Source organism: Elaeis guineensis, chromosome 1 (assembly GCF_000442705.2).
Source record: "Elaeis guineensis isolate ETL-2024a chromosome 1, EG11, whole genome shotgun sequence".
Classification (NCBI taxonomy): domain Eukaryota; kingdom Viridiplantae; phylum Streptophyta; class Magnoliopsida; order Arecales; family Arecaceae; genus Elaeis; species Elaeis guineensis.
In genome coordinates this window covers 148,805,535-148,818,786 of record NC_025993.2, presented here as the reverse complement: position 1 = coordinate 148,818,786, position 13,252 = coordinate 148,805,535, and the positions used below count along the sequence as shown (strand labels likewise).

The 13,252-nt window shown below is 41.4% G+C and overlaps 1 protein-coding gene across 1 annotated transcript; it reads left to right on the top strand.

Moving 5' to 3' along the window:
- Window positions 1–716: 716 nt before the first annotated feature.
- On the top strand, window positions 717–8,204 carry LOC105061282 (VQ motif-containing protein 17-like). Its single transcript, XM_010945291.2, has 2 exons — window positions 717–1,455; window positions 7,379–8,204. Exon 1 carries the CDS (start codon window positions 936–938, stop codon window positions 1,452–1,454), a length of 519 nt encoding a protein of 172 aa, XP_010943593.1. The 5' UTR covers window positions 717–935; the 3' UTR covers window position 1,455; window positions 7,379–8,204.
- The last annotated feature ends 5,048 nt before the right edge of the window (window positions 8,205–13,252 follow it).

The following is a 13,252-nucleotide window of genomic DNA, read 5'->3' as shown; positions in this document are numbered from 1 at the left end:
CATGCAATTTAAAAAGCCTATTTTGGATCTTCAAAGAAGTTAAGATGGGTTTAGATTTTAATATGGCTTTTTTATGTTCACTAAAGCTGTATTTGCTAGCTGGTACCTAGATAAGCTATAAGATCTTGGCTATACTCTTATTTGTATATGACAATATATGGTGAATAATTAGATGAATAGTAGCGACACCAAGGACATGGATGCGGTAACTTCAAACATGGAGCTATACAGAAATAGATGGATGGAAATTCATAAAAATGATACAGAAGTTGGGAGAAGGCTCAACCTATGTTCTAGATGACAAGTCGGAAAATTTATACCTATTTCACAATATAATAAACTCATTTTATCCTAGCTTGATCAAATATTGATCATGATCAAATCCAAGTCAGGTGAAGTTGAAGTGCTGAATCCCTACCTTCCTCCAACCGAGGCATCAATCCTCTCTAACGGTGTTTTTTGCCATTTAATTAAACTTGACATGCATGCATTAGAGTTTCAATTACTAGAAAATTGAGACTAGGGTGGTAAAATAAACTAAAATACTTCATAATACATACATACGTGTGCGTGTGTGTGTACCACTATTTCCCTTTTTTTTTTTTTTCAATAAAGGAATCTTATTTGGTCCATTTCTCTTGTAGTTGACTTCTTTTCTCCTTGTTGTCAGACCCCAGAGTTCACCCAATCCTTGGCTCCAACCAGCATGTCTTCCTTCTTCTCCATTCCCTCTTCCCCTCCCACATCAGAATATATACCACATTCTTAATTGCTGCCCATCTATATAAGCCCCTTCTCCATTCCACCTCAATTAGGCTCTCCTCTCTTCCTCTCCTCGCGTGCAACTGCCTCCAGACATTATTTCCTCTACCCACATCCTTCTGGCCCCGACTAAAAGTTCCAACCTCCACCTTTCTTCGTTCAAAGTACAACTCATGGAGGAGTCGACAAATTCAAAGGAGTGCATGACACTGCCTCAACGACCTCCAACGCTTGCCATGCACGACAATTCGCATGCTATCACGAAGTTGAAGCCAAAGATAAGAATAGTGCACATATTTGCGCCCGAGATAATAAAGACCGATCCTGCCAATTTCCGGGAGCTCGTGCAGAGGCTCACAGGGAAGCCCACAAAGAGAACTGCCGCTAAGAAAAAGACTATTCCCGTGACGATTAATGGAGAGGCACTGCCAAGGTGCAAGCGATTTGAGGTTGTGGGATCACAGCAGGAGAACGAGAATTCGGGGGGTCGAGATGGAGTAAAGAGGGAGTTGGAGGAGGAGGTGGAGGTGGTGGAGAAGGAGTTGCGGGTTGAGAACAACACAGGCGGTTTCTTCCATGATTTGGGAGAAATTGATAGTTTTCTTCAAGGTCTCAGCGATCTTCCATTGCCTCCTTTAAGTTCATCTCCCATGGACACGATTGGAGAGGGTACTGTTCCTGAAATAATATGAGGTCTGGATCCCGCAATCTCTCCATTTCCTTTTTCTTTTCATGGCTTAGGATTGAGCTTTGAGATTGATGCAAGGGGAATATGGGAAGTTCATCATTTAATTTCTCTCTTTTTCTTGAATTATAAATTTTATATAGCATGCCCATGTTTCCAGTTCCTTTGAAACTTCCTCAACCTAATATCATGATAAATTTGAAGCTCTATTATAAAAAAATATGAGGATCTACGTAAGTATATATTTAATCTCATAGTCATATCAGTTATGCACTTAATAAATATTAGATATTTATATATAATTAAAAAATTTAAATAATATTTTTCGGTTAATTTTTTTTGGATGAGATCCTAAATTGCTGTACGTAGTATCAAAATCTTTTCAAATGAAGTTCATAATTATAGCTTATATAGATTGATAAATATTGCAATATGAGCCTAACTGAGTTAACCACAAGCTGATTGTGATATTTATTATTAGATTTATAATATTTATGAATAAATTTAAATTTTAAAAAATATCAAAACTTAAATTGAAGAGTATGTGAAAATCCATACAGACGTTTCTCTAACTCTACTGCTAATTCAAAATGAAAAAATCCAAATAATACTAATGTAATCTTTTTATTTTATAAGCAAATATTAATCTTTTTATTCTACAGTCCCTTATTTTATCTTTCAATAAAATTTTGAAAAGTTTCCACTTCCTCCATATTTTCTCAAAAACAAATTAATATTTTTTTTCTATTTAAAAAATAAAATATAATGAGAATGCTAGTGTGAAGCTTGAATCCTGAACCTTTCTCTCACACAACAACGATGCCTGATACAAAACCAAAACCAAATAGAAAGTGGACGTGGATCCTCTGCGGTACCGTGATGCACCACACGATACGGTGCATCATGTGCACCATCTATCGCACGATGGACGGCATGCATGATCCCACACATGCGTGGGTCACACGCACTATCCATCATACAATGGATGGTGCATGTAGTGCATCCTACTATACGGTATGGTGCAGCATGCATAGAAAGTTTTATAAAAACTGTTGCCCATAATAACTGTGCTTTGTCTCAATATTGTGCTAGCTTGCTTTTGAATCTGCATTGACTTGTATGTTGTTTATGCTTCGTGACATCTGCATGGCAAATTATTTAGTTGCCACATCTATCTTAAACATATTAATGTGTATAAAATCTCTGATAAGAGTAAGACTTTTTTTTTTTTTTTTTTCCTGACGCGCACACAAGCATACACGTGCACGCATTACTATTCTCCCGAAGGAAACGCTCCACAAAATCTAGGGAAACTTTAGCTGAACAGTCGCGAACGCTATGAGCATCCTATTATCCTCCGTTACTAGGTGAAATTATTATTTATTGTACAGTTTCCTTTAGCCAATTCCCCAATCTTTAACAATATATGGCATACAATATTGGTGGAATGGGAATTCCCTTGCAGATTGGAACACAGACCAATAGTCTAAATCCAAAAAACAATGACTTGAATCATTTTCTGCCCTATGATTAATGATTTGGTTTGTGAAAATGTCTGCCAAGTTGATCTTGTAAATATGTAGAGAATATTATAATTATTGATAATGACAAGAATATTTTGATATGATATATCTTGGTAGGAGGAGATAACATTACCTCCACGTTCTTAAAATGTACGTTAATGTCAGAAGCATCTACCTGTATTCCTTCAACTAAAAGATGGTAGCATCATTACAAAAATATTATCCCTATTACGGATCCACAATAAAACTATTTTATGTTGGATGTAGGATGATATTTGTTGTACCAACGAGTGTCGTTGGGACTACCCATAAAATTGGTGAATATGAGATGGCAATCTCTTGTTTATCTATATGAAAGACGCATGACACCAACCTTGTAATTATAAATACTAGCATGCTGCTGCTCCTGTATATAATATAGGATTTGACGTAAAGCAGAATTTTAAGCCCAATACTTGTAGTTGAACAGCTGGATGTAATAACCAACAATCTAATCATTTACAATCCTTTTGTGGGAAGCAATTTATTATTAAAAAGTTGCCGCTAGAGAAGAAATTGAAATCAAGTTGTAACAAAGCCATGATCAAAAGCATCCCTTCTTATTCCCTCATTGTGAAGACATAGTGCAAGTCTATACATAAGCAGCTTAGTCCATTGAGGAACTTGAAGGTTATGGGAAATTTTTTTCAGAAAATTATCATTTAGCCTGTCCAATTCTTGGAGAGAAGAGCATTGGTCAAGGAATAATCTATGGCTCTGAAAATTAGATAGATGAGTGAAATGCTCCATCCTTTCTGTTCCCAATTCTTACGGGAATGCAAATGGCCTGGGGATCGCTTCAAATTTGATATGAAGGCCCAATGCTTGATCAAAGACAAATCTAGCCATCAGTATTTATCTCTGCTGTTGATGAAGATTTGCTTTATTTGTTTCAAAAAGAAGGCTTATTTTCTCGGACCGGGCCATGTCTTAACCTAATCAGGTGCGCTGGGCTAAGCCCTGGCAACACCACTAAAAATGGATGTGAAAGGAATGGAATCTGTGTAATAAAATGGACATGGACCAAGCGTGGTTGAAATCTTGCAATTATTTTTGGTCTAACCATTTAACTGCTCAGCTCATTTCTCAGAAGTCAACTAGAGAGCGTTCAATTGGATTAAGTCAGCCCATTGGTCGGTTGGGATAATCAATTAAAAGTATTATGATTGTTGAATTATAATTTACCTAGCCTGTTGATCATAATCAAACTTCAATTTGGTTTTAATTGAATTGGTTCACAATACAGTTACCTAATTTATTAAATCTCCATGTCCTTTGTCATCTAACTCTCTCTGACGAAGTTTAAAATTATAGATTTTTATATACCCAGATTTTGTAAGAAGAATTGCAAATCAAATAACTTCTTATATCTTTTTTTTTTTTTTTAAACAAAGATCAATTAAAATGAATCTGCTTGTCCTCTCCCAAATAATCTAATTCATTTAAAAATAGGGAATTACAATTTGGAATTTTTGAACTGGAACTTGACCCAAGTGAACTAACAAGTAAAGTAGGTATGGGAGAACAGTAAAATAAATGAGTGGTGACGGAATGGGAAAACCTTAATAAAACATGGGAACCTCATAGGGACCCATCATTAGATTTATTGAGAAGAAAAATCAAGATTATATCCCAATTCCAAGCAGGAAGAGATAAATATCTCGGATCTGCTCCACTCATATCTAGGATCTTGTTATCCCTAGGCAAGAGCATTTTTTGGCTTGCAGGAAAGCAAGACCATACCAGAGTGAGGATCTTTAATTAGTTTATATGATGCTGTCATAAACCTTTTAAAATATTTGACCTAGTAGCCTAGTGCCTCCAATGGAGAGTGGCCAACTTAACCTTGAGTTAAAGTTTATATGATGCTGTCATAAACCTTTTAAAATATTTGACCTAGTAGCCTAGTGCCTCCAATGGAGAGTGGCCAACTTAACCTTGAGTTAAAGTCCTTTGAAAAAGTTTTGGGCTCCTCTCATCAGGCTTATTTTAGAACAAACTGAAATGAAGTCAGTGAAACCCAGCTTTCCTCACAACTAGCCCGGTTTCAGGGTTTGTCCTTCAGGCCTGTTTCAGAACGCTTCTTAGAATAGTGGGCAATGGGTTTGTTTCCGCATTCTACCACACAAAGTACAAAGTTGACATAATTTTTTTTTTTTTTAAAAAAGGCTTATTGTCCTTTTGAGTTTAGTAGCATGGATCGGTTGGAACTAAAATAAAAACCATTGTGGGTTATCTTGTACAACTGGCAGAGAAGAAGGGGGTTAAATAATGTAGCCAAGGTGTCTGATTCGGAGGAATGGTCCATTTCCTTTCTTTGACATCCAACTCCCAAGCAGAACTTTCTTAGATTCTTGTTTTGTTGCATATTAAGCGTTCATGAATCTATTTTATTTATTACGTGGGCAGTTGTTGGGATGAATAGGTCTGATCTGCATCTCTAGAACACTTGGTTCGTCTACTCTAACCTTCCTTCCAACTTCCATAGTTGGAGAGATTGATGGGAGGCGGAGAGAGAATGAGAGTCGTTAAACCAACCTTACTCAAATAAGTGGTACTAGTTGTTAAACAAACGGAAGCTCCATTTAACTCTATCGACACTCTTTCTAGATCTTAAAAGTAAACTAAGTTGTAAACTTTAGGATATCTATCAACGCTATATTTGACATTTTTAAAGTTGATAGATCCTCGTACCTAGACCAACGCGCCACGCTTTTCCACATCTTGGAAGCTATAGGTTGTTGAAGATATAGTTGACATGCTATAATTTGAAACTAGGCACTAAATACAGAAAACAAATTGAGCTCCTATCTAGAATAAATACTAGGTAGTTTCTTGCTAAGATTCTAATAGGCCCAACTAAATTCTTGTCAACATGAGCTTGGCATTACTCAAACTGGGCCTGCCCAGGCTGACCCAGTTTGGTCCGCGCTAGATCTTCACAATATATAAAAACTATTAGGTTAGGACTGAAACAGATTGGATACCAACAAATCCATATCCATATTTGTTATCTCACAAATATAAATACGGATATAGATATTATTCGAATACAAAAATTCATATCCATATTTATTTTAAATGAATACAAATATAATTTGGATACTGAAAGTATAGATATAATTACGGATATAACTTAGATAATTAAACTTTATGACTACAGAATTAAAGATTTTGTCCTTTACAAAGTACCTCATATGAAAGAGAATATTCCAATTTATATAAGCCATACTCTCTTTTGACTTATAACCGATGTAAAACTAAAGATACTATTCCCCTACAACAAAAAGAAAACTTTTATATATATAGATATACAACATTCATTTAGCCTGGCTTAAATATTTTAGACACATAAAAATTGACAGTGACAATTTTACCTAGCTCAGTATCCTAAGTGATAGGTATAACAAATCATTTTGAATCCATGGAATGTTAATTATAAGAGCTGCCACCATCAATCGTAATAGAATGGAATTTCATAGTTTTCTTATAAGCAAGAAGTTTAATGGTAAATATTTTTAATGTAAGTTAATCTAGAAATAGATTTTTTTTTTTTTTTTTTTTAGAGTGAGATGTCAGAGATCCTAAAATATGCCCTAATCCAAAGATTGCCATCCCATTCGACCGGTCATATTGAAGGTTCAATGCCTTGGATTTATTGCCTTCCTTTTCTCAACAATACCAAACTATTCGTAACACTGAAAAGAATTAAGCAATAAGAGATGGATGCCCCTTCATAATAGGGCCTGGTCCTGCTGCTTTGATGCACCTGCTTCGCTACTGGCTGCCATTCAAAGTGCTCACACAAGAAAAGATCTTCTGCTGAATAAAGTGAATGTATCACTTTATTATCAACTCCGTTCATTAACCAGAAATTAAAGCACAACAGCAATCTTAACCAAAAAAATGGAACTGCATTTACCATTCAGCATTATTTGGAAAACATGTTTTGGAAGTAGAATATTCGATTCAATTTTCTTCAAGTTCTCTAAGTGCATTTCTTTTAATCCTTCAAGAAACAAAAATGGTTTAATTCATATTTTGCCTGTATAATATTACTACAGGATGCTTCACAAAGTGCTCAGTTTTTCAGTTTTCACACAAATTAAACACTACTCTAAGGTTCTATATCGGTAATCAAATAAATTAGTATGGATTGTTCAGGGTGTAAAACCTTGATAAAGTCCAAAGTGGTAGGTGCCCATTATGCTAAATATCTCTTCCATTTTAACACAAAGTCCTCTCGGCCTAGTGTCAACTATAGTGCCCCTCATTATCTCATACTGAGTCTTTACCCAGTAGATTTCCTTATGTGACGTTAATAATTAGCATTGCTAGACTTGTTCTAACCTCGTGCTGTGGCCTGCAGGGACATTGGCACTTTCTTGAACTACTGACTCAAGTTCACATCAAAATCAGGGAACCTAACCCCAACCACTGCGGTCATCATGACTTCGCCAACGGACCAAGTGGTATCTAGTTTTGGATTTGCCCTTTGGATATGTTATGTCTACTCCATTCCTCTTAGGTGCTGTTCGAAAGCTTGCAGCTCAACCACCTGCAGGATGAGTTGCGGGCTTCGTCTAACTCTCATATTTGTGGGAGAATGTGTTGTGATACCCCATTCCTCTTAGGTGCTGCTGAAAGCACGTAGCTCAACCACCTGCAGGACTTGTTGCAGGCTTCGTCTAACTCTCAAATTTGTGTGCAGATCAATTACCTGAGTCTCATCCAAGAGGAGAGGGTGTCCAACGAGCTTAAGACCGGCTGCTTGTTTGGCTTAAAGAACATAACAGCCAAGACACTACAAGCATCTAGTTGTCCCTTGATTCATCTCTAACCTACGGTTACCTTCGTGTTTCCTTGTGCATGGTGTTTTCCATACCTTGCTGGGCAACGTCTGAACCCCAGCCCTCTTCAACTAAAATTATGAACATGCGCCCTGATGCATTTGGTCCCTCGAGATGGAAGTGCCCTTTCTTGATCCCGTCCTTTGAATCAAAAAGCACCAACAAATTCCAACTTCCTGTCCCTCCCCTGTTTCACTCCTCAACCATCCAACTAGCCAAGCATTTAATGGCATTGGAGTGTCTCGTTTGTTAACTTTTTTTAGATGAGATCCTATATTATCATAAATGATGTCAGAAGACACTGTAATGTGAGCCCTCTTACAATTAATTATAGGCTAATGTAGCACTGGCTATGATCAATCATGATTTTTATGATTGAATTTATCTTGATTTAGATCCTTAGTTTGAAATAATACTAGAATTTAAATGAAGATGTATGTATAATCCTACATAGAAGAAATCTAATTTAGTGTAACCGTTTTTGCGTGAGGTCTTGAAGAAGATCATCGCTCCGGATTTCTCGTGTAAGGTCTTGAACCCTAAACCGTGTCAGAATTCTCCACGTGGAGGGGCCCAATCTGAAGCCCTTCAGAGATGGCAACTTCAGGACAGAGTTTCAAAAACCTTGTCCCATCAACCCGCAAGGTTGCCCTCTACGCTTGTTTTAAATGACGGGCATAAATCTAATGGTGGACCATTTATGATCCGTCGCCCCACACCAACCAATTGAGCGCGTGCCCGCTAACACTTCCCTCAATCGCAAATTGGTCCATTCCCTGATGGCATGGGGACAAGGGGTGGATTTGATATCAATATTTTATATCAACATCGTGCTGGATTTCCTTGTACCCCTCTCGTGCAATGTAGGGCTTGTTGACCTAATCAAGCTTGGACAAAAGCTTCCCCAACCTACTTGGAACCAGATGCTAAATTTTTTGCATCCTCACGTAAGGTATATATCACTATCAAGCATGAAACTTTGCGTGCATTAGCATTAAATCTTTTTGAAGTATAGGGAATAAGTACTGTTACTGGATAAGTTGGTGACCTCAATATATGCCAAAGACCAAACCTATTCGGGTATGATCGGCCTATCCTTTCCGAACCTGATTGAGACGAAATTTAAATCATGCCCTTTCATAACCTTTGGCAGCAGTTACCTGCAAGGTCAACTTTGAATCCCGATAACCTACGTTAGATGGCCGACGGACAACTCACCTCAACTGAGTAAGATCTTCATAGATTCAGCCATCATGGATCACAGAAACGACTTCCAATCTTCCTTTATAAATTGACAAGTTCAAGGATAGCTCAAGTCTCTCCCCCCCCCCTCCACTATTCTCTGTTTTCTGATAAGATTGAGCATCAAAGGATTCTGGTCGAAAACAACTCCGATCTGAGGACTGATTTTGTAGATTCAATATTTGTCTCCAGCACTTTCACACGGATAATCCCAGTTGACATCGAATTGGCCGACCTTAGGATCGGCTTGGGAGCAGCAGCAACAAAGTACATATTCTCACATTTTCTTGGAATGAATCAATGCAACCACAGGTGATGTCCTAAATCATATCTGTGATGCTGTGTATTCTTGATCCATACCCAACTATCAATAATCAAAATATCAAAGTTAATTGTTACCTCCAAAAAAAAAAAAAAAAAAGCACAGAGCTTGGTTTTTGTTATGCCTGATGCAACTTACACGTGCAAAATTCGGTAAACGTGAAAAAAAAAAAAATTGAAAGCAGTATTCCATGTCACCGTATATGGCGACCGTAACAAGAAACGAGTGGGCATCTGGTGGGGGGCGGAGGAGCATCAAAATGCCTCTCATATCCCTAGGGTAGTTGCTGGAAGGTGGATCCAGGCGCGGATATTTTGATAAAGTAGTAGTTGACCATCCAATCTTAAAAATTCTAACCGTAGAGCCTTGTAGCTATAAATATTTCTATTTCTGTTTTGCTTTTTTTTTTTTTTTTTTTTTTTGATAGGCAACGTTGGGGAGCTTTTATTCTTCCTTAACCACGCACAGCAAGCACCGCTGAATTCTGATATTAGAATATAGACTCTGTATTGGGATATACCGATCAACCCCTATATGCCGACTTATCCTCAGATCGATCCGACCGACGTCCGACTCTGCCGACTGGATCGACGGATGACTCCGACGATGACTCCGACGATGACTGCCAACAATGGCTGCCGACGATATCCGATCGAAGGTATGTCGGCCGAACAGACTCATACTGTTCCCGATCGGCCAAGTGGCCGAGCCCAAATCACCGACTCACTGTCGAGGGTGGCAGCCGACGTCCGACTCCGCAAGGCACCAGACCAGCCGACGGTGTTTTCGGGTCATCACCCGATGTCTCGGCAGCCGAATACCGACATATAGTCGGCCAGCCCATCCAAACGCCGTACGACCGCTATGGGCAGTTGTCTTGTCAAAGACATGCGGTATGGCCGTTCTGAGGCATTGTCCTGTCAAGGACATGGATTAATCTCTGTGACTTGACAACCCACGGTGATTTGATTGCCCCTGACGATTTGACAACTCTCCAGTTATCTGCACCATTAATGACAGGACCATACCGCATTCTACTATAAAATGGGATAAGGCAACAGTCTTGGTAAGTTTTGAGCAAGCTTCCTCAAGCTCTCTGAAGCACCTCTTAGCTCTTGAACTCTCTCTCTCTCTCCCCCGCTGAGCTTCTAATTTTCCACTATTTCCTAGTTTCCTCTCTGACTTGACCGTCGGAGGATCCCCGCCGAAGACATCTCCGGTCTGTGAGAACTTTTCTTGCAGGTGCGCAACACCGACGATCGGGCGATGGAGGGATTGGCCGCAACAAATTTTGGTGCGCCAGGAAGGGGGTATTCGACAGAGGTGAGCCAGCAAGCTCCACAGAGCTTAAAAAAATCTCTCGAGATGATGAAAAGCAGGACTCAGCAATCGAGAGCTACCGGATAGGCAAAACGCTCTTTCCGTCGGGAACAGGCCCCTCCTTCACCTTCCATGGCGGAGCCAAGCTCTCCGCATCCCGTGGTAACTACGGAGGCGCAAATCGCGGCGATCATGCGGTAAATGACCGTTTTGACGGATGCGGTCAAAAACCTCCAATAGCAACCGACTCAGTTGCCGCAACCACCGGTGGAACAACCAGCGGCGCACCCTATGCCATCCAGAAGCAGCCGCCGACGTCCGCGTCAACTTCCATCTCCTCCTCAAGAGCAGCCGTCTCAGCACTCCTATCGAGAAGGGGCGAGGCGGCCATGGCGCGACACCCACTGGTCTCGGCGCCCTTCTCCTTCCCAGCTGGAGTGGGCGAGGAAGGAGAAGCGGCCGCGGACACCGTCCGCCTCACTCTCAAGTTCGTCGGGAGGTTCGACCCCTGGGGTTTCACAATACCGACGGTTGGACGACTACGAACGTAAGTTTGAAGAAATCAACCGTCGGCTTGCCCAACTGCAGGCGGACGGTCAGAAATCTTCGAACGACGTCAACTTCCGGACCACCCAACCTCTCTCCCGATTTATCCTCGACGAACCGATCCCTAGTCAGTTCAAGATGCCTCACGTGGAGCCTTACGACGACTCCACCGACCCAGTTGACCATCTAGAGAGCTTCAAGGCTCTCATGACAATTTAAGGGGCAACCGATGTCCTCCTTTGCATCGGCTTCCCCGCCACACTCTGTAAAGCTGCCAGAGCCTGGTACTCTGGCCTCCGCTCAGGGAGAGTTCACTCCTTCAGACAGCTCAAGCATTCTTTCGTGATCCATTTCAGCACCAGTCGAAAATCGCCACGAACCTCGGACAGTCTTTTCTCCCTCAAACAGGGAGAAAACGAGATGCTCCGACACTTTGTGGCCTGATTCAATGCGGCCACAGTTGAGGTCCGGGACCTCAATGAAGACATGGCTATCTCGACCATGAAGAGAGGGCTGAGGGGATCCCGGTTCACATATTCCTTGGACAAGATCCTCCCTCGGACGTACGTCGAATTGCTGGAGCACGCAGACGAAGGAGCTTCCGACCGGTGCCTGACCGAAGGCGCGGGTCAGAAGGAAAAGCGGAAGAAAAATTGGGCTGTTGCTGAACCCAGCAGGCCCCCGACCGATAGACGAGTCTCGCCCCGACGACGGAGCCCGAGGTCGCCCCGACGTCGGAGTCCGAGACCGACGCATCACAGGTATGACTCCTACACCCCTCTCTCCATTCCTTATGCGCAGATCCTGATAGAGATCGAAGGAGCGGAATACCTGCGATGGCCCCCGTCTCTGAAGGCAAAGGGCCTTGACCGGAGGAGATACTGTCGATTCCATCGGGGCCACGGTCACACCATCGAGCAGTGCATCTAACTCAAAGATGAAATAGAGGCCCTCATACGACGAGGGTATCTCGAGAAGTACCGAAGGGACCCGCCGACTCGGCCCCTTCTGACCAACGACCCCAACCGACTAAAGAGACAGCGAATAGTCAGCCTACTGCTGAGGTCATCAACATGATCTCCAAACGACTAGATCGAAGAATGACTGCTGAAGGGGAGTCGACGAAGAGACCGCATCAGGACAATGTAAATCATCTTTACAGATGAGGATGCTCAGGAAATCCAAACTCCCCATGATGATGCTGTTGTTGTCTCGACGACAATAGCGAACTATGATGTAAAAAGGATTCTTGTTGATAATGAAAGCTCCACTAATATTTTGTTTTACTCGACTTTCTTTCGAATGCGACTGTCGACCGACCGACTCAGGAGAGTCTCTACGCCCCTAGTGGGTTTCATCGGGAAAGCCATCGTGGTGGAAAAAGAAATTACTCTTCTCGTGACAGCTGGGACCGAACCATGATAAAGCACCATCCACATGACATTCATGGTCGTCCAAGTACCTTCGGCCTACAACGCCATACCTGGAAGATCCGGACTAAACGTCCTCAGAGCGATAGTCTTGACATACCACTAGCTGGTCCGGTTTTCGACTAAAAATGGAGCCAGAAAAATATGCGGGGATCAACTGCTCGCCCGACGATGCTTCCAAATCTCTGCTCAAAGCAATAAATCGAAGGACTCCCTGACGATCGACAAGCTGAACCAACGGAAAGAGGAGCAGCGGGGTGAACCGGCTGAACAGCTGATTTCTATCCCGATGACCAAGAATCCTGAACAGATCGTCTGGGTCGGGTCGCAGTTGTCCGACCCAGAGTGACAGCAGTTGATAAAACTGTTGAAAGCTAACGCCGACATATTCGCTTGATCGGTAGTGAATATGTCCGGCATACCTTCGAAAATGATGACTCACCGACTCAACATCGCCCCTGGCGTGAAGCCGGTGAGATAGAAGAAACGGGCCTTCGCCCTCGAAAGACAGAAGGCCATCGATGAGGAAGTGG

Excerpts from the sequence above, each read along its gene's own strand:
- LOC105061282 (XM_010945291.2), top strand. The coding sequence starts at position 936 with ATGGAGGAGTCGACAAATTCAAAGGAGTGCATGACACTGCCTCAACGA.